General features: G+C 46.2%; 1 protein-coding gene across 1 annotated transcript in view; it reads right to left on the reverse strand.

The window, feature by feature from the left end:
• Window positions 1-24,178, reverse strand: part of LOC142578878 (uncharacterized) — a 107,321-nt gene extending 83,143 nt beyond the window's left edge. Inside the window, exons 1-3 of the mRNA XM_075688544.1 lie at window positions 23,526-24,178; window positions 22,513-22,650; window positions 21,743-21,964 (exon numbers count right to left, since the gene is read on the reverse strand). Of these exons, the coding sequence (XP_075544659.1) occupies window positions 21,743-21,964; window positions 22,513-22,650; window positions 23,526-23,921 (756 nt within the window). The 5' untranslated portion in view covers window positions 23,922-24,178. The remainder of the gene's footprint in view (window positions 1-21,742; window positions 21,965-22,512; window positions 22,651-23,525) is intronic.
• Between the last annotated feature and the right edge of the window lie 3,648 nt (window positions 24,179-27,826).

The following is a 27,826-nucleotide window of genomic DNA, read 5'->3' on the forward strand; positions in this document are numbered from 1 at the left end:
TTCAGCTCAGGCAAGGGCAACAAACATATCAATCCCCCAGACATGAAGGTCAGACTCCCCATAAATCTACCTAAATTAGATTAAGTTTTAAGAGTATTCCTATTTTTTTTTATTGCAATGGTTCACTATTGAACTCTATCTATATACCGATAGGGTTCAACATAGGAACGCTTGTGCACCGATAGCTACTGAGCATCGCCTACACGAAAGTTTCTGCTATCTCTGGCCATATTGAAGACATTCACCGTGAATTGTAGCAATTGCTACTAGTGCTACTGCGTCGTGCGGTGACAGCATGCGGTGATAGTGACCGACTGTGATTGTATATGTGTGCTCTCTTTCTTTTCCTCTCTCTAGTTCCTATCTTTTCACCTCGTCTCCTCTCTCCCCCACCGTAGGGTAGCGTACCCGCTCTTCCCCTCTGGTTAATCTCCCTGCTTCTCCCTTTTCTTCTGTCTCTCCTCACTGTCAATTAGAAACGCAGATGGTTGTGTGCATTTGTGTTCATCCAGCGGCTGTGGTACTAGCAATGGTCGCTCTTCGGTGATCAACCTTATTTCAAGCGACACTCACTGTGTGCAAAAACAATTTTTTTTTGCCGCTATAAAGAAAATGTAGTAAGTGGAGACGTAATGCTTCCAACATATTGAGTTAAACCCAATGTAATAGACTATAATTCCTAGCAATGCAGATGAAGACGTGCCATGGTCTGCGCCTTTACCTTTAAAACGTTTTAAAATATTTTGGAATGATCACTGATTTATTTTATCCCAAATTTCCGGTTAAAATAACCGTGTTTGTGACTGCAGTGCGTATAAATAAATGGTATGGTCCGGATAGTTCACTGGGAACTGTTATTTTCCTGCTTTGTCAAAAATAAAGCAGTTTCGACACTAATAAGAGGCAGTGACCTGATAGCTGGCGAAATATAGTGCGCTGTAAGCTGTAGATTGTTTCACGTAGTGTTTGTTGACGTGAACATTCGCAGGCGCGAACAAGCAATCAGCTTTGAAGAAGTAAAAGAAATGAGTCATACCTGTTTGGGGAAGTTACACAGAGAAAAGACTCTTCTTCCTTCTCTTACCTGTACCCGGACTTGTTTTGAGGTAACAACAACCATAGGTCTCTGCTAAAACAACCCTTTAGGTTCTTGCTGCTGGATTCTGTTATATAATCTAATCAAATTCTAATCAAATTATCAATATTCTAATCAAATTAACACACTTAAACATTCACCCAAACGTTCTTGCATGGATTGAAGATTTTCTCTCCAACAGACAACAGTTTACCTGTGCTAATGGCTGTAACTCTTCTTCTGTTCCTTTAACATCTGGAGTCCCCCAGGGCAGCGTCCTCGGTCCCCTACTTTTCTTAATTTTCATTAATGATCTACCCAAATGTGTCTCATCTCGAATTCGATTATTCGCAGATGATTGTGTTATATATCGTAATATTAGTAATGACGCTGACCGACTTTCCTTACAAACTGATCTTGATGCTGTGACCGCTTGGTGCTCTTCGTGGTTTATGTCTTTAAATACATCTAAAACCAAGCTAATGTCATTTACCAACCATTCCACTCGACTTCCTACCACCTACTTTCTCAATAATGCTAGAGTAGAACTTGCGCCAACTTACAAGTATCTTGGCCTTCATCTTCAGTCTGACTTAACTTGGCATTACCATATTAACACCATCTTAGCATCAGCTAACCGAGCACTCGGTCTTCTTAAACGTAACCTCAAGCACGCACCTTCTCACTTAAAAAAACTTGCTTATATCACGCTGATTCGCCAAAAAATTGAATATGCTTCTGCCATATGGGATCCCGATCAAGATCAAGCATACATAATCAACAACATTGAATCTTTGCAAAACCGTGCTGTTCGCTTCATCTTTTCCGATTATTCACGCTTCACCAGCGTCACATCGTTAAAACAACGTGCCGAGTTGGAATCACTATCACGTCGACGCCAGTTTGCTCGCCTAACCTTATTTCATAAACTTTATCACCATTCCACGCTTCACGAAGACTTCTTTTCACCACCCCCTGCAGTTTTCCCGCGCCGTGACCACGCTAACAAAGTAAAACGCATAATGTGCCGCTCGTCGCTCTACGCAAAATCATTTATTCCTCGCACAGTAATAGAATGGAATAACCTACCATCACGCATAGCTACTGAAGTTAGCCTACCATCTTTCCAAACTTTGTTGCAAGAAAACGGTTAGTGGTAGCAGATTAGATATTTCTTATGCCTATACGCACATATTAACATATTATGTAAAATGTTCTTGTGTTTTCATGACTAAGTGCATTTACCCCTTGTTCATATCTATATATTTTATGTTCCTTGTGTGTATGTTTATTTTATGTAGTTTTATTTCTTGTGTATATTTCATGTTTGTACCCCCCCCCCGCTATGTAATACCCTCATGTAGGGCCCTTAGGGGTAATGTAAATAAATAAATAAATAAATAAATAAATAAATAAATAAATATTCTTCAATATATATTTGGACTACCCATACAGGCTACGTGCGGGGACATAAATGGATCGGGCACAGAAAGGCCCCAGGTGGAGGACGGCGAGAAAGGAAAAAAAAACAGCATCAATACGTGATCAAGGTATGTACAGGTGAGACAAAGGTGGTGGTGTCGATATAAACAGGCTAGAACTTATGAATTAAGCCATTGCGTTGAAAGAATATGAGGAGAAATTTTAAAGATGACGTCACTTCGAAGGAGAAAGCATACTACCTATAGTATGCTTCCTATAGACCTAGTGGTTCTTGGGAAGCAAAGCCCGTTCTACTGAAATAACAATTATCTCTACTCTGTAACCTGGACATTCCAACAAAATGTGTTCCATGGTTTCTGTTGTATCACAGCTATCACACTATTGGTTGGTGGTCAGTCCAAAGCGGCACAGGCAGTAGCTATAGCTGAATGCGGCGTTCAGACGAAGTCGACGGCACATCGTCTCAAGTTGATGGTTAAGACAACGTGGTAGTCTTTCTTTTAAGACGGGGACGATTGAGTGAATAAAGGGATGTTGAAGCGATGGACTCCACGGGCGATTCCTTTCCGCGTGGGCGTATTTCTTTGCCATTGCTGATCCATCGGATCTTAGGATTTGGTGATTACAAATAAGGCGAGGGACATATGACGCATTTGAAATGCAGTTATGGAAGCTGCAAATATAGCAAGTCAATTGTGTGGCCTTCGCTCAGTGGTTACTTTTACGCATGCCTTTGGGTTCAACTAAAGAAACTAACTGGCCTCAGACGAATTGCGCATGTCCGGTGAGCGCGTGGAAAGGTCCTGGCGAGTTTGGGAGCCAGTTCTGTGCGCACGCCACGTCCGCTCTTGAATACGCGCTCAATCTGCAAAGGCATGGGGCTAAAGAAAAGGTAAATCCGCTTTACACGACGCTTAGTGGCACAGAGAACGATTCCCCTGAACAACACCCATTATATGCTCTGTCCACCGAGGTAATCCGCACGCTAAACGCAAGCCAACGCCTGAACTATATGCGGAGCGATACCCTTGTCTTCTGCAAGTTTTCTGACGATTGTGTCCTTGCGTAGTTCCTATAGTGCTTGAGTGGGACGCGGCCGCTGTCCGGGTAAGCGGAAAGCACACCACCCGATGTCAAGGACCGCTGCTCTGTGTTCCCACGTGTCAGCCGAGAGACTCCACGGGGAGGCCGCACTCCATTTGGCCGGCTGAATAGCGACGATGTGCGTAGTTCCGTGATGACGGGCCGTGCGTCGAGCTTTAATAGCGCTCGTTTGCTTGGGCCCCGCCTGTCGGAATACAGAGACAGGATGTGTGCGAACAACTTTCAGGGATCGTTGAAAATAGCAGGCCGCCAAATCTAACCGCCGTCTCGTTAAACATACCTTGTTGGACAGGTTTATTGTTTATATTTAAAACAAACTGGGCAGACACACATAAGACTGCTTACGTGTAGGAATGCGGAAGCATTATAGTCCCTTTGGTGAAATGCTTTCGATTGATGTTTTCGACATGCATTAAAGTTCTTTCTGCTGATTCGGTGCGTGTGTGTTTGCGTACAGGTTGGCCACAGACCGGCTCATTTTATACACTTGTGACGTGGCGTCGACAGTCCATCGAAGCAGACATAACACCGATGAAATACGACGAGAAGTGACGCGAGGGAATAAGCACGCTGATTTTATACGCTTAGGACATGACGGCACCTGCTCCCTATTGGCTGCGCCGTCACGTGCCCAATGACGCACGCACCAGCCCACAATTTTAGCCCGCCAGATGGCGGCGACGTGACGTGTGCAGTGACGCACTCACTAGACTCACCTTTAGTCGACCAGAACCGAGGAGCCGCCGTAGAGGCCCTTGAAGCCCTGGTTCGATTCCCACCCAGACCGAAGTGTACAAAATTTTCTTTTCGAAGGCATTAGTTTACTTTGTTTACAGGAATCTCCATGAGGAATTTGACGTCAGTCCGAGCATTCTTGACGTGTTTTCACTCTTTGCGCCGTCGGCCATTTTTGGTACCATCACTCGGTCACACAGCCGATGACGACGCCGGATTTTCACACAATGTGGCATATAATTTTTTCGCATTAAAACTTCAAACTGCACAATAAATGTGATATTGAAGTAAACTCGGCGGTAAACTGGAAGCTTGACTGAGTGCGACACAAAATATGGCGAGATCGCGCACATTTATGTTTCATACGTTGCGTAGTCCTGTCGCATTGAGCTTTCACGACTGAAAAGAACTTATCACCCTACTGAACAGCAGGCGCATGATTAGAATCCACTTACACTAACGCGTCTCGTTGGAGAGCTTTGCCTCCATGCCGCAAGTGCGTAGATGCAATAGCTTTGTCATTTATTGACCGTGCACGTACCTCCTAAACGCTTGCTTCCACATACGTCGCCAAGCATTTAACGTTATTCTGTCTGTCATATGGAAACTATTTTCGCAAATTAATTCATATGCAGTCAATCAATGTGTCTAATTATTTCACTTATGTGCTTAAACGCTTGATGCGTTACCTACATTACTTAATTTACGTAATACCCAATCCTCCTTTGTCAAATAGAGAAATAATCGTAAACTCGAAAGCATATGTTAACTATAATGACACTCTTGTTATCGGCGCCTTTCTCACATTTTGTGTATTGTCGTGGCGAGGCGACCTTGACGTTTGTGCCGTCCTTGGGCTCCAACTTGTGCGTGTGTTTGCGTGTAATATATAGTCGAGCGTTTCTGACGCAGAGGCGTTCTTCGCTCTCGTCATACAACCACCGGTCCCGTTTCTCGGCCAACCATGAATAGGGCATTACGTCGAGAGCGTCCTTTGTGCCCTGGGTACAAGAAATGCTGTGGCCGCCCGCGCATCCAGTTATGCGCCTCGAGGGTGCGCTTGTTGGCCTGGCGCCAGAATATTGCGCTTGCTTGTGGTCGCTTCTTACCGTGCAGTTTTGATGTTCTCGGTCTCCTCTCCCCTCGCGTAGTACTACCGCGATGTTTGTCTCCAAATGTCTTTATTTACCTTCTGTGCCAATAAATTATCCGTGTGAGGCTTCAACGAGCATCACGCGGTAGCGAATACACAGAAAGTAGTGCTTATTACGGGGATAATTTGTCTACAAGTAATTACTCTCCTGTTGCATATGAAATGGTCACCTACAACTTACGAGGATAATTTTGTGACGAATTGTGTTGTTTCTGCACATCAGTATGAAATAACTATTGACAGCGCTGTCACAGCAATGTCGATAATAAATTAATTCACAATCGTACAGGCACCGGATGTAAGTGGGCAATGGCGATCATTGCGACTGTGGAAACACATCATGGAAGGCCAAGACGAACTCCGAGTGCTTGGGACATGTACACTTTGGAGGCTGCCAAGGTTAGTCTAGCACATGTTTCACAGTACTGGGAGGCGAAAAGAGAGAGAGAGAGAAGACAACGATGTTAACCTGGAAAGTGTCTGGTTGGCTACCCTACGCTGGAGCAAGGCAAAAGGGAAATGTAAAGAAAGCAAATATGAAAAAGAATGCTCTGTACAGCTCCAATACAGAAGACTAACTTCAAAAGCTGCACAATGGACATAGGTTTTGTCTTCGTGTAAGCAAAGGCACTCGAAGAGAGAGAGAATCAACTTTTGTACTGAGCCGTTAGTGACGGATGGTGCGCGCTGGCACCAGATGGGGTGGAACCTTCTTCTTAGGTCCCATATGCGTCCAGCAGTTCCTGGCCCCTAGCCGCCAGCGCGAGCTGGGTCGGTAGGTCGGGGCTGGACAACAAGGTCTCCCATCGCTCGGCGGGGTTGGGGCTGGGGAGGGTGGGGGGTAGGGATGGTGGGGGGTTCTTGAGCTTAGCGCACTCTGCAACGATGTGTGCTAGAGTGCCTTTTGACCGTCTGCAAAAAGGACATGAAGTGTCATGCTCTGTTGGGAACATCTTGTGCAAGAGCACGGGATGCGCTAGCGACCCCGCTTGCATGCGTCGCACGATCGTTTGCTGCATTCGGCTGAGTTGCGGATGCGGACGGGGAAGCCTACATCTGCCGCTTCTGTACATTTGCGTGATTTCTTTGTAACTTGTCACGGGGTGCGGTAGCTCTGGCTCGTCCTCGGCCCGGATAGACAGTTCTCGTGCATAGTGGTCGGCGAGTGCGTTGCCTTCCACTTGCGAGTGAGCCGGGACCCACACGAGCTCAACGTCCCGTCCCGGTGATTTGCATTTGGTGAGGATCGCTAGTGGCGCGGGAGAGATGTTCCCCTTGCGGTTGCTTGCGTAGGCGGTCTGGGAGTCTGTGACCACGGTCCTCACTCCCGGTTGTGCGAGTGCGAGGGCCACGGCCACTTCTGCTTCGGCTGTATTCGTCGTCCGTATCGACGCGCCTGTGACCAGTTTATCGATGGTGGTGACGACCGCCGTTGCTCTGGTTCCGTGCTTGGGAAGCGGGGCGTCCGAGTAGCTGGAGGTCCTCTTCCAGCTGTCGAGCCAGTGCCTTGGCCCGCGCAGAGCGTCTCTCGTTGTTCGTCCCCGGCTGCATGTTCCGGGGGAGGGGCTTGGTCTTAATAATGTCTCTCCACGTTGTGGGGAGCGGCTCCGTTGTCGGTTGCTGTTGAATTTGCCATCCTATCTTGCGTAGGACGGCCCGACCGTGCTCTGTCCGGCTCAGCCTTACTCTCTGGTGGGATAGGTGGGACAGCAGATCCGGATACTGAGCCTGCTGTTGCGCAGCGACGACAAGGCGCACGCAGCCGTCAACAAAATCAAGGCAACATCAGAGCAAGTCCTAAGCATGATCCGGAGAGTCACCAACCGGAACAGAGGAATCAAAGAAGATGCACTGCGCCTGGTGCAGGCATTCGTCGTGTCACGCGTAACGTACTCCGCCCCGTACCTTCAGCTTGCGAAGGTGAACCGCGAGACGCTGAACACGACGATAAGGAAAGCAGTCAAACTGGCTATGGGCATCCCAGTCTACTCGTCAACGCAGAAGCTGCTGGAAATGGGTGCTCACAAGACGGTGGAAGAGCTGGTGGAAGGCACTCGAAACCACGACTTTTGGTGAGAGCAAACAAGTAATAGGAAGAAGCAACGCATTAGAATGAGAATGTCAAGTAAGTTAATGAACGTCTCGTGAGCGCGCAGATTTTCACCTTCATCCTCTTTACTATATGCTACAGTGACTCAACTTTTTACTTGGTTTATCACGTGTCATAAGTTCAAAATGAAATGAAATATAAGCATGTAGACACGTTTCATGTAGATACCCCAATATGGACTTAAAGAATGCGCTGTCCGTGAATGCTTCGTCTTGTAAGGTAGTTACGTGTAAGGTATCGAAAAACACAAGCACCCAGTTCTACCGTCTCTAGCGTTCTGCCGTCTCTAGCGTATCGACAATTGCGTCATGGGTGACGTTTTCGTAAGCGCCTTTCCCGTCAAGAAAAAGCGCTGCGGAGAGACCTTTCGTTAATTTATCGTGCTGAACCGGGGACACTGGATCAAAGACATCGTAGATTGACAAGTAGCCATTTCTAATACTGACCATGGCGTCAGTATACATATTCTGGTGCTAGAAGTATCATTCTACCCGTTAAGCAACATCGTTTTCATGACCTCCGACACAGCTGGCGAACGCCATAGGTTGACATGGTCATAGGTCAAGTGGAGACTTCCCGGGCTTCAATAAAGTAACGAAGCGGCTACATTCCCATTGGTGCGGAACGGTACATTTACGCCGAGACTCGAAACAAATATTTAGTCTAAACAGCTGTTGTAAGCCAATCCTCGCAGAAATGCCGGACTGTCGTCGTTTAGACCACAAAGTTCGTTGTTCGATGCAAAGGCGAAAGGTTTGCTCCTCTGGAGTCTATTTCCTTGCTGCACCAAACCGAATTATACGGGTTAAAGTTTCCACTGATGATCTAAAGACCAAGAGTCGCCGACAGAACATGTCAATCTCTCTAAGTAAAAGTGTCTGTATGACGATAGGTGAGCGCCGACGAGAGCAACCGCGGAGTTGTTACTTTTCTCGGTCAAACAGACACACTGATTAGTGCCGTGATTCTGCACTAGCTGCAGTACATACACATCGAATGCAGAGGACGATTTTTCTGCAATCGTTATAGGTGGATAATGCAAATGCCTCATAACCCGATAATCACCCGCCGTGGTTGCTCAGTGGCTATTGGTGTTAGGCTGCTGAGCACGAGGTCGCGGGATCGAATACCAGCCACGGCGGCCGCATTTCGATGGGGGCGAAATGCGAAAACACCCGTGTACTTAGATTTAGGTGCACGTTGAAGAACCCCAGGTGGTCGAAATTTCCGGAGTCCTCCACTACGGCGTGCCTCATAATCAGAAAGTGGTATTGGTATGTAAAACCCCATAATTAAAGAAAAAAGGTTACTTGATAATCGGACACCTCCTCGCAAGTTTGGTCCGCGTATAGCAAGAATGGGAAAATATTTGTCGAAGACGTATTGTACAATATTGACACGTGTACTTGTTTATCTTTATCTGATCAAGCAATTTGGGATTCAGAACGCGTGCTTTCACCTGAAAAAATGGAAACCTCTTCGACCTCTTTTTGAAAATGTGGCGGCGAATTCACCATTGAGCTTTCTACTGGACGCTTGCCACTACTGGATTCAGAGCATCCGGTACTTGTAGTTCACTGCGAGCTGCCGGCATCTGCATGTTCGTCAACCACACAGGAATAGCGTTCACAGAAAAACTTCACTGTTGCGCAATCACTCGCTGGTTTTGGTCGTGCTCACGGCATGTTGCGTTTGCAGCCTGCAGGCTGTCGGGACTCCTCTCTGCGCTGTTGTTCCGAGTGTGCGTGTAAGTTCGGTAGCACGGGCCAGATATCTTCAGCGACCGTGTTCCTATCGTCCCATCTCGTTGCCGTATCGGTGTGGGATAACGCTCAGTATGATAGAGGACGAGTCGTAGGGGGGTTAAGCGACCTCGTTTTCCGAAGACCATATTCAGCAAACCCGACGGCCTAGCACAGCGTCGGCGGACTCCTCATGCGTCGCATGGTCTCTTACCATTTGACTGACTACTTTAGCTCAGGCCTGATTTTTGGGCAGTGTTCTGACGAGGCATGATGGAGGCCTTCGCAGTTAGTACAGTGCGGTCCACTGTTAAAGGTAACACTCAAATGCGAGGCTGTCAATATGCTGGCGCCCTGCAGCTGCAAGTGGTGACGGAAGCAGTGTCAGTGCACTGCGCAGGTGTGTCGAAAGGAGTGACAGCGGCCCACCATGTGTCATTTGCTGCGATGCTAGTGACTGCACAGTTGCCAGAGAGGAAAATCCAGACATGATCTGTACTCATGTGGTCCGTTTCACAGTGGGCCACTTCTGCACATTTAAATTAAAATGCTATCGAGGTGTCAAAGCTGTGCGTTTTATAAAACTTAGGGCATACCTTCGAGTTGCAGCATATGCCGCTGACATGGCCGAATTCTGAGCAGCTTAGACGCTGAAGCGGCTTTGGAATAAGAACCAGACTGCGTGTCGAAAAAATATCACCTTAATGTGCGAATAAATATTGTCACCTTTAGAGGTTCGCTTCATGCAACGTGACTTTCTAACGTGATGGGCCTGCAGTATAACACTACTGTCTGTGACTAACTTGGTGAGAACAGCCACGTAAATGTCGCAGATGGACTAATCAATCTGGCAAATTGCCCCTGCGGCATATAACAGCGCACGTCGGTGTCACCGAAGACATTAATAATTCTTATTCCTCATATGCACTTCTAATATTGACGGCCATCACCAGAATGTTCTTTTTGTCGTTGATCCTCACATCCGGGATCGCATTGGCAACAATGGCTTCAAGGTGCACATACACGGGATTGATGTCGTCGGCGGGAGTCTCGGCCACGAAGAGGTTGTATACTGAAGCACCTCCCGTTGTATTTACCGTTGAATTAATTGCTCGGAGAGGAAGAAGGCCGTGACGATTCTACTTTACACCTTCTTCCTCACCCCAGTAACATAGTCGCTATCATCAGATGCATTCTGTTTTCACTGCCTTCATCATTCGATACGTGATTCCACTTCTTCGTAGCATTTGTTGTCGTCATATTTGCATCTCTCGAGAGTCCAGACGACCCCGCCTGCGCCACAGGGGGAAAATGGAGCGCAGTCACCGCGAAATACACGAAAAGTAGTTGAAAAAACAGCACAGGCGGGAACTCAGATTCCGCACGGGTGCTACTTCATCCTCAATTCTAACCTCCCTTATATACTCAGTCTACGACAGCGATTTGTCCTAGTTGGTCTATCCCCCCTCCCCCATATTAGGAAACTTAATAATACTAAAATGACAAGGACGGACATATAAGATGCGACAACGCAACGCCCACAACACGGCGCCCTCTGCTTTCGTATCTTATATCCGTGCTTTTAGTGCTATGCTGTTTCATTTTCACAGCTTGCACTCATGACATGAGCCGCTTATTTTGCTCGCACATGGAATTTAAACATGCTTACGATAACGTAGTATTTAGGGAAATATATCTACAAATGGGAGAAAAAAAAGGTATTTCAAACATTTCAATATATTTACCCGCCGTGGTGGTGTAGTGGCATTAGCATTTCTACCCTCGAGGACGCGGAATCGAATTCCCGGACGCGGCGGCCTCATTTCGATGGGGGCAAAACGCAAAGACGCCCATGCAGTGCGCCGTGCATTGGGTGCGCGTTAGAGCACCCGAGGTGGTCCAGATTAATCCACAGTGCCTACCGATGGCGTGCCTCATAACCATATCGTGATTTCGGTGCGTAAAACCCCCATAATTTTTTAGAATTTACATATACTAAAATAACAATGCTGTTACCGGTAAATGGAACGTAAGCGATTCAGAAACTGCTAGCGTGCATGTCGCGAAGCAAGCCGCTTTCTGGATTCGCCCGATAAAGACCACCCGGAAGTTAATCATGACGTAAATTCGACAAAGTATCACAGAAAGGCTTGATTTAACTATAGCAGAGCAAACAGACACAGTTCAGAGAACTGCGATGCACCGCCACAGTTCACTATCAGTGCTCTCCATGAGTGTGCGTCTCGTTTTCGACGTTTTTTCTCCGCCTTTGCCAAATTTACCGAGGCGCGCAACAATTTTCTAGGCCGCCATTATATATACGCATTTACCCGCGAGGACATATTGTACCCAGTAAGAGTGTCTATATACAACCTAGAGTGACCGGATATTGCCGTCATATACGGCACGAGGGCCCCAGGAATTTCTTGTACTCCGCATTCAAGCGACCTGCAACGGCCGTAACTGAAGCAACTAATCCACATCAAAGGATTCGAGAAAAACGAATCCTCCGCAGGTTGCAATCTCTCTTGGAGTCTCACATGGCCATCGCTTGCGGCTGCGCTCGCGAAGCGCACATAGAATCGGATGAGGCGGAACAGCGGTCTGGGCACCGAAGATCTCCGCCAGCACATTGGCTGTACACCGGGCTGCCCGAATTTTTTCTTATCTCCCGCGCGTCGCATTGACTCGGCGAGACGCCTGCTTCGACGGAGCATGTGCGGCAGTGGGCGATTGAGAACGCGCTGCAGCCTCTGACACTGAGCGTGAGCCGGAAACCAACGTCTGCAGAAGTTGGGAAGCTCTGACTAAAACCATTATTTATGCACGTTACCAAGGTTACGCAGGAGCGATGACCAGGCATAATGAGCCTGCTCATATTGTTCGTAGGTGCGCATTACTGATGTTAAAATCTACAATTGGGATGCGAAGTGAACGTACAAACGAAAGTGTTTTCCTGACATAGGTAAGACCAGCTAAATAACACTGCTGCAAATAAAGAAAGGCGGCTATGGAATTGTGTTAAAGTGATAAAATAGTTCTAATAATGAAAGGAGCAAAACGGCGGTTGAAAATGAGAGTGGAGGCCCGTATGACGCAGGCAGGTCAACACTGGTGGCCGGTTCTAGTTCTTTGTAGTGCAGGGCTTTGGCTTTATTCTCAGCTCGAACACACTAGCGCCCGAATTCGTATGTCTGACGATCACAGCCATTTCTTGTCAAATCTGATTTAATCATGTCGGGATCATTCTCAGTGAGGCGATCAGAATCACTGAGCACAAGAAATAATGTCCGAGCACACATAATGCAAAAAAGCGGTAAGGCGTGCAGACACGGACACAAGAGAAGTGGACAACACGAACGCCGACTGTCAACTGAAGGAAGCACTGAGACGAAAAAAATAAAGAATACACAAACCTCATCTGCGCATGCTCTGGAATGGTAGCACCACGTGTCAATCGGGTACACGTGCCGGTCTACGTAATGCACAGGTCCTGCGCCTATTAGAAGCAGGTTATCCTAGCGTAGTAGTGGTCGCTGTGGCTGAACGCCTAAAGAAGTCGATTTCGAGGGGGACGGACGTGTTTACAGAAAGCAGTAATATCAAGAAAAGAGCAGTGGCTATTCCTTATATTAATTCAGTATCGCACAGGCTTAAAAAAGTTGCAAGTAGCTATTGTATTAACGCTGTTTTTGCTGATCCCAATAAGCTAGGTAAGATATGAGCTGGCGTGCAGAGGAAAAAGGAGCAGGTGAAAGGCAAAAAAAGAACACATATTTATCCAATAAAGCACATCAAAATCAACAGTTTTACTGACTGTCGTATGGGTGTGGTATATAAAGTTCCCTTTATAGCTGTGGTCATTTCTACGCAGGGCAAATGGGGCGTTGTATCAATCAGAGGCTAATGGAACATAAAAGGTCGTTAACCGGTGGATCGCCTTCTAGTATTTTCTTACAGTGCCAAGATTGTAACTGCACGCCTGAGTTAGATGAATGCACGATATTGTACAGGCATAAAAATGAAAATGCGCGTCTTATGGTCGAGGCATGGCATATCAATAATCGCGGAAGTGCGTGCGTGAGTCAGCCTTCGATTACCTTACATAAGGAAGAGATCAATCGCCTTAACAGTTATCTCTCACGTAGACCAGCACGTGTACCCGATTGACACGTGGTGCTACCATTCCAGAGCATGCGCAGATGAGTTTTGTGTCTTTCTTTTTTTCGCCTCAGTGCTTCCTTCAGTTGATAGTCGGCGTTCGTGTTGTCCACTTCTCATGTGTCCGTGTCTGCACGCCTTGCCCCCTTTTTGCATTATGAATTCTTACCAACTATAGCTTAGCTTCCTGTCGTAAAAAGTCCGAGCATACACCGTACGACGCAAAGAGTTGAGGTGATGATGCATACGACCACAGTGATTCTTACAAAAGCTTTCAGCGTACCCGCTTTTCTTGCTGTGCGGCTACTGCCCCACACGCTCATGCTTTAGAGCGAGAGTTCGTTTATGTAATCAGTTTGCGTACGAAACAACTTGTCGTGCGTAACATCTGCGCCATAATGCGACTGCTCATGCCCCTATGTTCCGCACAAAACTCGCGGGAAGCGTGCCACACCGCAAGGGAAAGAAGCGAAACTAAAGACGCAAGCAATCTCGCCATGTCTGGGAAGGGCAAGCGGCAATGCCTATCACGAACGGTAACAGGAAACTCGCATAGAATGTGGTTGTCTTTGCAATAACGATGTCGGCCGCGCTATCGAAAGCCGGTGTTATCCCTGACAACACTCAAAGCCCCAAGCGACCTCGTTTCCTATGGTAATGCAGGCGAAGCTCTCCTATAGATAACGAGTAGGCGGCCATTCATTCTTCCGAAGGATCGGAATTTTTTCTTTTGGTCAATCTCTGTGGCAAAGTAACGTAGTCTTAACGCTGCCCTTTGACGTCGACTAAAATCGGAGCAACGGCGCCTTCAGCATCCACGATCTCTGGTGCACTTCTAAGTGTAACATGGTAACATCTGTCTTCTAACAGCTGTTGATTACATGCTCACTCGCTTCTTTCTATAAGTGCTGGTGAACGGTCAGAGCGACGGTATAAAACAAAACGCATACGACGAAACCAGATCATCCGTAGGGAACGCGTTGTAAACAAAACAAAGGTAGTTTTTTTTTTCTTTCGCGCACCATGCCCTGCGACATTTCCTTTTTACCCTTGTAACATTTACTTGACGTATTTCTCGTTAGCCGTTTACGAAAGTTGCCTGCTATCCTTTTTTTACTTCTATTTGTATTCTGTTTATCACAATGCCTTCATTTTCATTCGCCTGATAGTTGACCTTCACTACTTATAAACTTATGAACACATATATAAACTTTAAGGTAGAGGTATCTATGGTTACCAGAAAGGTTATAATTAAGAAGTTGATGCACTTCTTGGAACATATCTGTTTATTGTTTATATATATATATATATATATATATATATATATATATATATATATATATATATATATATATATATATATATATATATATATATATATATATATATATATATATATATGTTGCACAGACAGACAGCCCTAGATAGCTCTCTTCCATACGATGTGCACAACATCGTCTTCATCAGACGGGGCATTGCCTTCTCTGTCCTGAGAAATATACGCACGGACGCCACCGCTCTCGGAGCCCGCTTGGAGCGCAACAAATAACTTAGCACGAATGCTGCATGACAGCTATAAGGGGTTAGGGCCTTCGGCTCCCAACTACACACATTGCATTAAGTGCGTGAGTTCAATGCTCAATGAAGACGGTGGGCGAAGTTTTTTTTCTCGCCATAACCCTTTCATTTACGAGTTATGATGGACAGCCAATAAATGGTCTCCCGCGCGATCCGTGCTGCCTCCCCCCCCTCCCCCTTGAGAGACTGCGCTCACCAGCTCAGACGTCTGCAGGAGCAGCGACGGTTGATCCAGCAAGCGCGCGGTGTGGCGCGAGCAAATGGTGCCTTGAGCTAAAGGCTCCACTCTACGAGGAAGTTTATATGTTTTTAGGCTACATAACTTTGCCCCAAGGTGCTGCAGACTCCACTGAAAGAAAGACAAACTGGTACGATGATCGTTTGTGCATTTTCCAGTGTCTTCGTAATTGTAGAGTGATTAAATTTTGATCTTTTGTACAGTCAATCACGTCATGTGCTTCATTGAAAAATGTACAACCGGCTTTGTATTTCTTTGTTTTCTCTATTTCATAGATTCCTAATGGTTGGAGTTTACTTTTGATAAGTGAGTTAGCCACCCCTTAGGTTGCCTACCTCCCCACTGCACATCATTTATTAAACAACAACAAACACAACCGGCTAAAGTACGTGTGCAAGTTATTTATTAGTTGGAAACATTATGAGGAACATAAAACTGTTCCATCATCACTAAAAGGGACATGGCACGTAGAACATGCCGTCGAACACGGAAGTGTGTTGAGTAAATGGGACGTGTGCATCAGCATGCCAACAAGTGTCGGTATCGCAGGGGCAAGTGCGTCGAAATGTTTCACTTTTTACCAGCTTTGTCAAAGCAATGTACGTTTTCTTTCTTTTTCATTCTTTAATCATTTATGCGAAACTGTGGAGCATGCAGGCAAGCCGAAAGAAGATCGCTTTAGCTCACCGTCACGAAAAACAGAAAAGAGTGAAAACTTGGCAGCGCGTGCACCCCCAACCTCGTTATCGAGCGCGCCGATGATGACAGCGCAATTATTTCTGAATGAATGCTGTGGTTTTACATACCAAAACCACAATTTGATAACGAGGTACGCCGTAGTGGGAGACTTCGGATTAATTTCGACCACCACGTGATGTTTAAGGTGTGCCACACCATGCACGGGACACGGCCATTTTTTTTCCATTTCGCCGCCACCGAAATGCGGCCGCCGCGGCCGGGATGCGCATATTGAAAATACAGACGGCACAGAGCTTTAGCGACCGCGGTTGAACGCGATTGGCTGAAACGCCGCCGGTGACGCTCGACGTTTTTGCAGCCGTTGTGAGAGTACGCTGCGCCGCCTAACGCCATTTACGCTAACCTAACCCTAACCTAGCCTAACATATCGTGGTTGACAGGCAAAGGCAATAATGCTCACGGCGTGACATCAGAGCCACTGCGGCGGGTCGCTCTTTTTTCTACAGCCGTGTATCTGTCGACCTCGCCCCGTAGTGCACAACTTCGATATCGGTTCCAAAGTACGTATACCGGAAGTCAACCTCTACTTTCCTAGTGTTATATGCTAAGAACAGTAAATACAACCTGAAACGCTTAAGCAGCAACAAATCTGTCATGCAAACCATGACATAACAATTCTCGTCGTATGACTTATAAACTATGTATTCGTTCTGCTATCTCTCCTTTTCGCATCTTTCTGTAATACGTAGTCGTAATAAAGTGCCGAGGAAACACTTAAAAAAAAAGGTGAATGCAGCAAACCAACATTTGCAATTGTGATAAGACATTGCCACGGTATTGCAGCGATTTCTTTTCCGATGCTATTCCTTTTTGCGCTTCATCAGCGGTAAAAACGGGCCACCCACGTTATCAGTGGAATCCGCCGGCAGTGAACGGTGAATGATAAAAGTGACATAGCATCCAGCAGAAGTAAAAGCTACAAAATCATTGCCCAGCTTGCCCCCTTCATGCCAAGACAAAAGGATTTTCAAAGTGTCGTTTCACCTCAAGTTCTAATGCCATACAAAAAAATCTCAATTTCACGACAAAAAAAAAAGTAATGTCGAGCTCCTCCGCATGTCATTAACCTTCTCCGCAGGTAAAATCGACAAGAAGTTGATCAAACTGCGAAAACGAAAAGAAAACTGAGGTGAGGTCCCTCGGCGACATATCTCATTTCGGACCGTTGCTATCTTGTACAGTGAGAGCGTTTCCAAGCGCAAAATATCACGGATTTAGTATCTTCTAATAATATATGGCATCTTTAGCTTACATATGTGTGCCCCTTTGTCTAATGGAAGTCAATAGCTGTGAGTATGGCTGGAATAAAAGGGTGCTCATCGATAATGCAGCCTTTATATTGGCGTCTCATTGGCGTAACATTGGCGTCTCAGTAGACATACTGTTAGAATAGTGGGCCGCACATTTAAGTACTTTAGATCATTCCAGATCGAATTCAGTGCAATATTAAATATTATCCGTGCCTCTAGCCAGAAATAAGTTGCATTCGTACAGAGCATAAACACATGTTGCAAGAATTCCGAAACCAGCCACAATAGGCAATTTGTAGACCATTGGATTAAGAAGTGTTTGTTATTAAGCAACTTATTTACAGGCAGTACTTCCAGGTCGAACATTACATGTAGGTCTGACTGCAGGCCTAATTAGGTAATGCGATAGGTGCTTTAGTACATGAGACCCAAGTTGATTTCCCTTCCTAGAACGATACAGTAACGGTGGAAAGATCGTGTCAGTTGTGTCCCCATGTAGTTTCTTGGCTTTGACTTGTTATAGGTATTCGGTATAGTATGTCTGCTCAAAGATAAGCGCTGGCTGCTCCAGTTCTCTGTAAAACCTTAATTACAGTGCTCTCGATCCTCCCTGAGCGTCCTCCAACCAATCGCTCATGTAAGGCGCTCGAAGCTGCCTTTGAACTTTGATCTTTGAACCTTTAACTTCACTTGGAGCGAAATAGGCATGCAAGATTGGTAAGGGTAGGCCAATTATCAGCTCGACCTACATTTTGAACCACTCTGTCAAATTAGCTTCTGCAATGCTGCGAAAAGGCGCCTAATGTTGTTTATGAACATAATGTAGCTGAGTATGATTCTGCAGAACTATGACAAGAGTTCACCGTTTCCTTCACGTTGTCGCGAAGAGGTCTGATAATTTCATACGAAACTACCTTGCGTTAGAGACGTGCTAACAAGAATTTATACAACTTCGAGACACAAGATAAACATTGCAGACTCGGTTCAACGAATTGTTAGGTAATGAAGCCAAGATAACCTTATAATATGTATAATAATCTTTATTTCTCTCTTTTCACAGAATACAGAATGAGAGCGGACGTAAGGGTAAAAGCCGCATGCAGCGGCTTGAAAAAAAAAAAACCATTACGCCCCAGATGACAGCATGACGAGGAAACAGCTTAGTCATGACAACCGCAGAGAAACTGCCATAAGAAACTGCACCTCAGCTACGGTTTAGCATAGACGAGCTTTAAACGACTGAATTTGAAGAACTGGCGAGATGCAACACTCACCGATGACTTGCGTGAAGCGAATAATGCAACAAAAGTGGTGAATTCTGGTCAAAAGTCGGCGCAGAAAGAGTTCGTTCTGAAGAGGCCACTGTCCCGCGGCATACACAGGATTTTGAAGCATCGTCTTCAAAAGCTTTGCTTTTCTATTCTCTAGTCGCTGCTGCTGGTTTATTCTTTCACGCGCGCAAACATCGTAACTTACAGAAACTCTCTTTAAAACCTGCTCCTTCTTAAGAGGCTCGCTTAGAACTTTTTTTTTTCTTTTTGGTGCATGCAAGAAGGCTGTCGTCGAAGTACGCAACTCTGCTCTAAGGGACCCACGTACACTTTCAAACAATTTTGCAGCGCAAAGGACCTAACAGCCAGGCACACGTCAACCGGATCACTGCGAGTGTTGCATCTTCGCCTTTTAGGGACTCATTTCCCCAGCGCCGGCTGGCAGCTATTAGGTCGGAAGACACCGCAGTAATTCTCTCTCGAGCACTGCAAGCACTGCCTCGCACGTCTTCGAGAAGGCCATAAATAACGCTCAGTGAAACAGTGTACTCCAACAGCTCGCTTTTTTCTCTCTCTCTAGACTAGGTATTCCGCACTGCACAGTTGGGCCGCTCGGCCACTATCATGTATCTGATGCGCAATTTTTCGCAGAAGCAAGGCACTGCTGCCCAGCGTACGAGAGTATAGTCGGTCTCACAATTTCGGTGCACCGCCATGGAAGCATAAGCCAGCGTCGTCAAAGCGGAAACCGTACTTACGAAGCGGTTTGCAGTGAAAGATGGTTCGTCACTGGGCGGAGACCACGCAGTGACCAATCACGGTGGCCAAGACAACAAGGGCCAAGGAATTAGCATTCTCACGTTCCAGATGTTTTAATAAAATGCTGATTAAATGACGCAAGCGTGAGGTTACACAGTGTCGAGACTTCAGTAAAGTGCGTTACGCGAGAAGGAAACGTATCGCGACTATAGCGCTCCATTTTACAAAACTTCCTTTTGACAAAAAAAATTGTTCCTGAAGAAAGAGGGCTGGTGGCGAAGAACGCAGATGCGGCGCGCTATTGTGCGAAACGAATGAACAGGAATACTTCGATCTATAGTTGGTGAAACATCCTGGCTATACGCGCTGCTTTGTAGCGCGACTAGGACAAGTAGCACGAATGGTTTCCAGCAGATCGTACTGTCACGGACATAAAGGGACGACGACACACGTGCCTTTCTGTCCGTGACAGTACTTTCTGCTGGAAACTATTTGTGCCATGTGCAAACAACGAACTCGGGCCAAGAGTGTTCTGATGCAAAAGTATCAAGGCAATGCGAATAAGGCGGCGCCCGAACTCGCGACAGTTCCATTACCACCGCAGCAAGTCGCTTACGTAAAGATATTAGAATGGAGATACGGGTAGCCAAAAAGTGACAACAAAAGGACGAAGAATAGAAAGAGAGAGCTCACTTCCCTCGGAGATATGTGTGCTAAAGACGTTTTTACTTTTTTATCATGCGTTCCGATCTATTCAATTATTTTTCTTTGTAAAATGCATTAATGCAGCGCTTACACCAATACCAACTCTCCCAATCCTCAACCCTATAGTGAGCTTACAGATATTTCAGTACGGTGCAATCCGAATACCTCGATAATCGGATAAAACGAGTGCAGCCCGTGCACTGTCAAACCACGTTTCCCGCATGTTATCTAATGGCGCGAGTCTTGCGTGCGTCGTAGAGGTTGTTTGATACCTAACAAGTCCTCTGATGTCGCTGTCCCTGTTTTATAAAGATACGCAATAGAACCCGGTGATTGATGGTGTGTGTGTGTGTGTGTGTGCGCGAGTGCATAATGTCTGCATTGCGGCAAGCCGCTAGCACGTTTCTCGGGAGTCACCGGGCCACACCTTTTGCCGGACTTGTTCAGCTCGTGCCCGACGCTTGGCGACGACCACGGGGGTCGGCCGACAGAGGAACGTTGCAGAAACATTGCAGCAGTTCTTGCACAACGAGTTAAAAGCTTTCATTTGATTTCCTTTTATTCCACTTCGGGTAAATACTCCTGCAAGAAATAAGTTTAGGAAGGAAGAGGTTGGTGAAGTTGAGTGCGTCAGAATGGGTATAAAATGAAGCGAACACGTTCGGTTAAGAACGTCTGGGTTCAATGTTTATTTTTGGCGAAACAGGGATAAACTGGCTACAGGACAACTAACCCTGGCTACGGTAAGAATCGTCGGTCGGGTCTTGAGACGGCTGAAATTCCGAAGCGGTGGAGGCTGACGGCAACCAGCGGCTCTTCTGCATCAGGGTGCAAAGAGGGATACGAGAGACTCAGCAAATGAGCGAGATCCTAAAGTTGCAACGGTCATGGTGGACAGTTGCAATACTTACAGGCGCTGCAGTGCAGGCACGGTAAAATTTCACGACGTCGGCGCGAAGAGAGATGCAAGAACATCAAGCAGTGTGGGCGATCAGGAGGAAAGCCAGTAGAGCATGCTGTGAAGCGGCGATGGCGTGGTCGATAAGAGTCTGCGAAAAATGTATTTACTTATTTGAAAAGGGCGATGAAGCGGGGATAGTTGCGGCCTCCCAATTTGTGTTTACGCCATATACGACGCAGAAACAGGAAATACGTACAAACTAATGTTAGGGAAATGTTTGCGCAACAATTATTTACTTGTTTATTTAGGTTATTTATACTGTCATCCCATTTAGGGCTTGTAGGAAGACTGGAACGCATATGCAGAAAAAGATAATCGCATTTGTGCACGCGTAAAATCAACACAAATAGCACGGATACAAAGCATTTGAAAAATGATCAATTGCACTCTTGCTCAGCCATTGTTCAGGGCAGCTGGCTAGTAGAAGTTACCAAGGAACTTGATTTCTTTTTCTTGGTGTTCTGGAGGGCGATCCACGATAAATCTGGTGAAGTTCCGAATATAGAGGTTGCTTAATTAGGGGGAAGTGGGAAAACAGTGAATGTCCATGCCTGCAAGTATGCTGGTCTCGACGGAATTTATAGTTACGTAATTTTGGACGCGAAGAAACAGGCACGAAGGCCTTTCATTTGTTCCCCAAATAGCATGCGAATGGAGCTCGGCTTCTTCGTCCCCGAGAGAAAAGTAATGGTGCTTACCTGAGCTAGCTGAGAGCGAGAAGGAGTTTTGTGCAGGCAGCGCTGAAAGCGCTCATAGGCCGCCCACGAGATATGCTCAACGGCGGCGCGTTCGCAAGCGAACTGTAGCGCTGCTGCGTTGCGGAATTTGTGCAGTGCGATGAAAGCCAACTCGCTAAAAGTGTGGGACACGGCCAGATTGTTGCGAGCGACATCGTGGGCTGGGTCGTGAGCAGAGATCCACTGAAACATCAGAAACAAAATCGCGGACGGCACTTGTGACGGCTTCGCTAAGACCGTCGGCAGACACCTACACTCGTGCGCATTTCCATTACATTTTAAGTCCCTAAAGTGCTCCTATAGGGGAGGCCGGGGCTTCTTCGAATAAGAGAAGGGTGAACTAGGGTGCAGTGCCTGAGAGAGCAGCTTTTGCTAAAGAAACTTACTTTGTGAACACGGCCGTAGCTTCACTGGCGAGTATCGTTAACTATGGCGAGGATGAGTGATTAATACTGGTGGAAATGAGCTGCGTAAGCTGGAGTAAGCTTTGCCGACAGCGTTCAGAAACAAGTCAAGCGAAATGCTATATTATGCAAGGGGAAAAATATGTGGAATGCATGAAGCAAGTAGAACGACCGCAGAGGAAGAGACAACTACTTATAGCAGACGAGAATAGGCCTGCATCATGCTTAAAATTGAACGGTGCTACAAATTTACGGCGTTGTTAAATTAGTCACATCAGGGACAGCCAGCCAGAACAGCCAGTCATATAAGACAGCCAGGCAGCCTACCAAGTTGAGGATCTCGTCTACCTCGTTGAAGGCGCGGTGGAGACGCTGGGACACGTGATCGCGCACACGTTCCACGACGGCAGCAGGATGAGTGGCCGCGTGGACCGCATGCCCGATGACCCTGCGAGTCCGCTCAACCTGCGAGAGTCAATACAGTGACAGGGCATAGTTTGACGTGTATGCTGCACTAGCCGCGGTGCTGGTGAATGGAATGATTGGCAAGCCATAATGTCCCACAATAGTGCGAATTCAGAGTAGTTGGCGGAGCATCGATATATTGAAAAACTGCCCTGCTTTACAGGGCCACAGAAAAACGTGGTCATCTGTATATAGTTGAGCCAGCACGGTCGTTCAGCATGTTTATGATCCGTCTTGCAGGAGGGTTATCAGATGCTGCATAGCGCAGATGTAATTTTGACTACATGGGACCACTAAGCGTCCAGCGAAATCTTATCTCAGCGTTCGGCCTCTGTAGCATACCGCCTACGTTGGATGCGACTGCCACAGCGGGAAAATGACCGCGAGAAGAGCCGCAGAACGCGCTACAGCCGCTGCGCCGAGGGGCTACGTTTATTGACATTGAAAGGATTGTTTTCTGGTCGTAATTTAGGACATTGGGAAGTTTATACGCGCGTATGCAGTCCCAAAATCCACTATTTCTGTGCCCCAAATTAGCTGTAATAGATCTTCGGCATCTGAACCAAACGTTTATGAGTAATTCGTGAGGCGTTCTGAAGACATAAGAGAAATGAAATAATCAGAAAAATAGCAATCGAGTAAAGCTAGAACGTAAGCTCAGTGGCACATGAAAAAGTGGAAAGTCGTAAAATATGGTGCTCTCAAAAGCGGCAGTTTTCGCCGGCGTAGACAGCTTTCCGGCATAGACTGTACACTACAGGACAGACCGTCGAGTAACGTCAGTGACGACAACCACAGACCCGAGTCGCACATCGAAGCAGCTTTAAGGGGAACCGATTACCTCAGATTATATCAAACATGGCGTGAAGGATTACCTGCTCATGACCGCAACGCTGCACTTGCAGGACCTTCTGGCGACCAAAGGCAACCACGTCTGCGGCAACTTCTTCGGGCCGGCGGAGTACAGCCGGACAGCGCTGCTCCAGCCTCTCGATGCCCCGACAGGCGAGCGCGTCCGCGTGCTCCAGCTGCGGACCCAGTCTCGCACGCAGCACGTGTCCGCAGCATCCAACAGCGGTGGCAGCCATGTTCTCAGATGCCGACAGAGCCGCAGAGAGCAACAGTGAGCGCGCCTTGATTGCGGCGTAACGCTGCGAGACTACGTCGAACACGCCGGCCACCAAGGGGACAGAGGCCAGTCGCCCGACAAAGTGCAGCTGCCGATTCGGGGCGCCATCGCCGGCAGCGCGATTTACATTTCCTGCTGCCATCGCAACTGCTCGAAACGTCGTCCCTCGCTGAAGAAATATTTCTGCTCTGTCTTCCGCAGCCCTCACGCACCTCACCCCTGTTCAAAAGGAGTCAGCAACTCGTTTACTTCGTTCATAATTTTATACTACACCTGCAATACAAAAAAAGAACACTATCAGAAATGCGAAGTGTTATCACTCAGGACGTCATCGCTCTGTTGAACAAAGTACGCGCGAGACTATCGCCAGGCAGTACTTTGCTGCGACTGCGTCAATAACATCTGCAAGCGCTCATACATGAATTCCGTGATGGGCTAAGCCTGACGCAAGATTTCTCTCACAATGTTGGAATTTAAGCTTTTACCAAAAAAGTGTTTCTCAACACACGTAATTCACGGTAGTACTGTGGCGTTGCAGCGTTTGTAAATGGCGCTAGCAATATACGACGCACTTCTCGTCATAATTCATGGAGCGAAGGCAACTAGTTGTTGTTGTTGTTGTTGTTTATGACATCACCATTCAAGGTTGCAGTTAAGTACGTAAGCATGTGAAGGCAGGAGCAATAAGACGCCGGACGTTTTAGAGCGACACTCAGAGTAACAAGCAAAAAGAAAATAAGGAGCGAAAGTTGCTCTCCTTTCTGGCCACAGCTGTTCATTGCAGTCAAGTTTATTTTCCCGCTAAGCGCACCAATCGTGCAACGTCAGCGTTTTTAATGCGCAAACGCAGCCAAAAAAAAAAAAAAAGCGGGGGGGAGGGGCTATAATCTTCTTGCACTTTTCTAAATCGATTGCATTATTGCGATGGGAACAACTCCTCTTACAATTAAGCAATCAATCGCAGCGGTTAGCGTGACTCAAAACGAAGTTAAAAAAAAGCCACTTTCAAGCAGCATTCGTGGAACCGACTTCGATCCTCGAGTGCCAAGCGAGGACTAGTGCTGGATGACGCGGCGTGAAGACATACCACGCTGCGACGGCAGAGCTTGCAAAACACGCATAGAGGGGATGAGGAACAAAGGAAAAATATAAAGTGACGATGATTAATGTGCAGCCCTCTGTGAATTAAACGCGATAATATATTAACAAATGGGTTCTCTCGGTTATTCTGGCACAGTCAAGAAAATACAACAATATTTCCGCAAAACTGAAAAAAGCGCGTGATTTTCAATGTTGCCTTCGCGCCTCCTAGTCGTGCATGACCCGCTTTCGTGCGTCACGATGAAGGGCTTGTTGGTCTGACACCAAAATGAACCTTGCTTTTTTTTCTTTGTGCCTTCTTCCTTTCTCTATATATTTTCTTCCATCGGATGTTAGTCACGAACTATACGCGTATTCTCGGGCTTCTTCCGTGCTTGAAGAAAACACTTTCACGTAGCACGCAATGCGCGACAGAAAGCTGTATCATAAGTTTTTCATGTTGCTCTGCAATATTCATGCTGACATTTTTCATTTAATTATGGTATATGTGAAATTGATTAATTAGTTAATTAATTATTGTTGTTATTATGTATTATGTAATTAGGCGGAATACAAAAAAAATCGAAGTTACACCAAGCGAGGGTAAACAACATCACCTTGGTTCTGTCCAGCTATATGGCATTCGCATATCTTTAAAATTTGGCTCAAGTTACGTGGACACCATATACGTATTGTGTCCGATAGTTCAAAGAGTCTATAGAAACAGTTGAGAGAGAGAGAAAGAGACCACCGCATGTGCCGCACGTAAACTCGTGCGCTCGAGCACAACATGCAGTATGTTATTAGCGTGCGAGTCGTTCCCAGATGCACGGAGTCTACGCGTAACCCGGCGTAATCTTACGCTGCATTTCCTGCGCCTTGACGTGCTCCGACACACCACTGTCTGCAGTGGCTCGCACGCGAAGAAAACAAGCAAGACATGAACAGGAACAGGAACAGGAACAGGAAGAATATTCGGCGGAGTGAAACAAGGCCCCCGCAACGAGAGCGAGTCTTGGCGCAGGCAAAGCGGGCGCCGCGCCGGAAGAGACGCCACCGGCATCCTTCGAGAATACCGCCTCCTCTCGCGAATACTGGCTCTATATGCGGCGCTGTGTGGCACGCCAATATCGCCAGTCTGCGACATGACCCTGGATGGCCGCGCACCCGATTCGGCAAAGCTGTGCCGCCGTATAGCCAATGAACGTTGCGCACCGCGACTCCCGACTCATGCAGTCCCTGGATCACTCGAGCCGCTCACGCTGGGTGTATATACACAGTTCGTCCGATTACGAGAATCACCGTTATCTACGACCACTAGTCCTGCGCAATGACCTGGCGCGACTGACAAAGCCGTGTTACATTATATGACGTTACTAGCACCGTTTTCGGTTTCGTGCAAGTCGAGCTTCTAAACGATGGTCTCTCGGTTCGACGCGGTCACTGGTTGACGAATGAATTTTAATTTAAATATCCTCTTCGAGGCAGAAAGCGGGGCCTGGTGGCTTCTATAGGCAAATAGAATCTGTCGGAGTCTTGTTTTCATTGTGCAAAAAAGATTGTGTGATAGGCTATCGAGGTAATCATATTGGCGTATTTAGTAACGTCTCGCTTACATTTTCATTTTAGCGCTGTTATAGAAACAAATGAGCAAGTTTAATTTGTAAGTGCAAAGCTGGTATTACTGAAGCATATTATTCAGGAAAGAAACAGCGCCAATCCCCGTCACAATATTTCCTTCGTCTGAAGCAGAAATTATTAGGGCGAAAGCCTTTTAGGCTCATGGTGAAATTTATGTCAGCAGACCTGACCGCCGGTGTGTCCGCCGAAGCGTCATCACGCTAGATGAAGACAAATTAAATAATGAAAAATGGTTGATAGTGAGTGTTAGTGAATGATAACGTTATAATAGAGATTGGCAGAGGTTAATAATGACTAGTAATGACTAATAATGACTGCAAATGACTTGTAATGATTACTAATGATACCGAAATGAGCAATATGGCTAACGACGGCTTGTAATGACCACAATTGATTAGAAGTGACTAGGAATGTCTAGTCATGAGTAGTAATGACTAAAATGGCTACTAATGACTTGCAATGACTACTAATTACTACAATATGGCCAATATGTCTAACGACGGCTTGTAATGAGACAATTGATTGCAAATGACTAAAATGCTTAGTAATGGCCAGTAATGACTGAAATGACTTGTATTGACTACTAATAAATTTGATATGACCAACATGTGTAACGACGGCTTGTAATGACCCCAATAGATTACGAATGACTAAACATGCTTAGTAGTGAGCAATAATGACTAATAATGACTGAAATGACTTGTAAAGGCTAGTAATGACTAATTTTGACTGAAATGACTTGTAATGACTACTAATCACTATGATAAGACCAACATGTCTAACGATGGCTCCTAATGACCACACTTGATTATAAATAATTAAAAATGCTTAGTAGTGAGCAGTAATGACTAAAAGAAAGAAGAGAAAGAGAAGAGGCAAAAAGAAAGAGGCGAATGATAAGAGGAGGAAGAGTAGGCTTTCGCCGTTCACCTCTTAAGAGGAAGCTTTAGCTCCGGTGCTCCTATCTAATACATGTAGAAGGAGAATTAGTTTTTCTCGGCAGATACTGCACCAAATATGACAAGGTTTGTTGCATTTAAAAGAAGAACTTAAAATCTAGTGACTGTTGGTTCTAAATTTTCGATTTACGTCGTCAATTTTTCATTAAAATTTGGCAAAAATCGCAAATTTTCAGAAAACGAAACCATCAAGCTTACAGCTCTGTAATTCATCAATCAAACATGATATCACAATTATGGTAATTGAATCTAATAGTACATATAGAGCGGATAAAATTTATATGTTACAGACGAATCTAAAAAAATTTAGTAAAATGTAAATGCAGCTTTTGCAGAACACTTGTACACAACGTAACAAATTCATGTA

This window comes from Dermacentor variabilis, chromosome 4, assembly GCF_050947875.1.
Source record: "Dermacentor variabilis isolate Ectoservices chromosome 4, ASM5094787v1, whole genome shotgun sequence".
Taxonomy (NCBI): Eukaryota; Metazoa; Arthropoda; class Arachnida; order Ixodida; family Ixodidae; genus Dermacentor; species Dermacentor variabilis.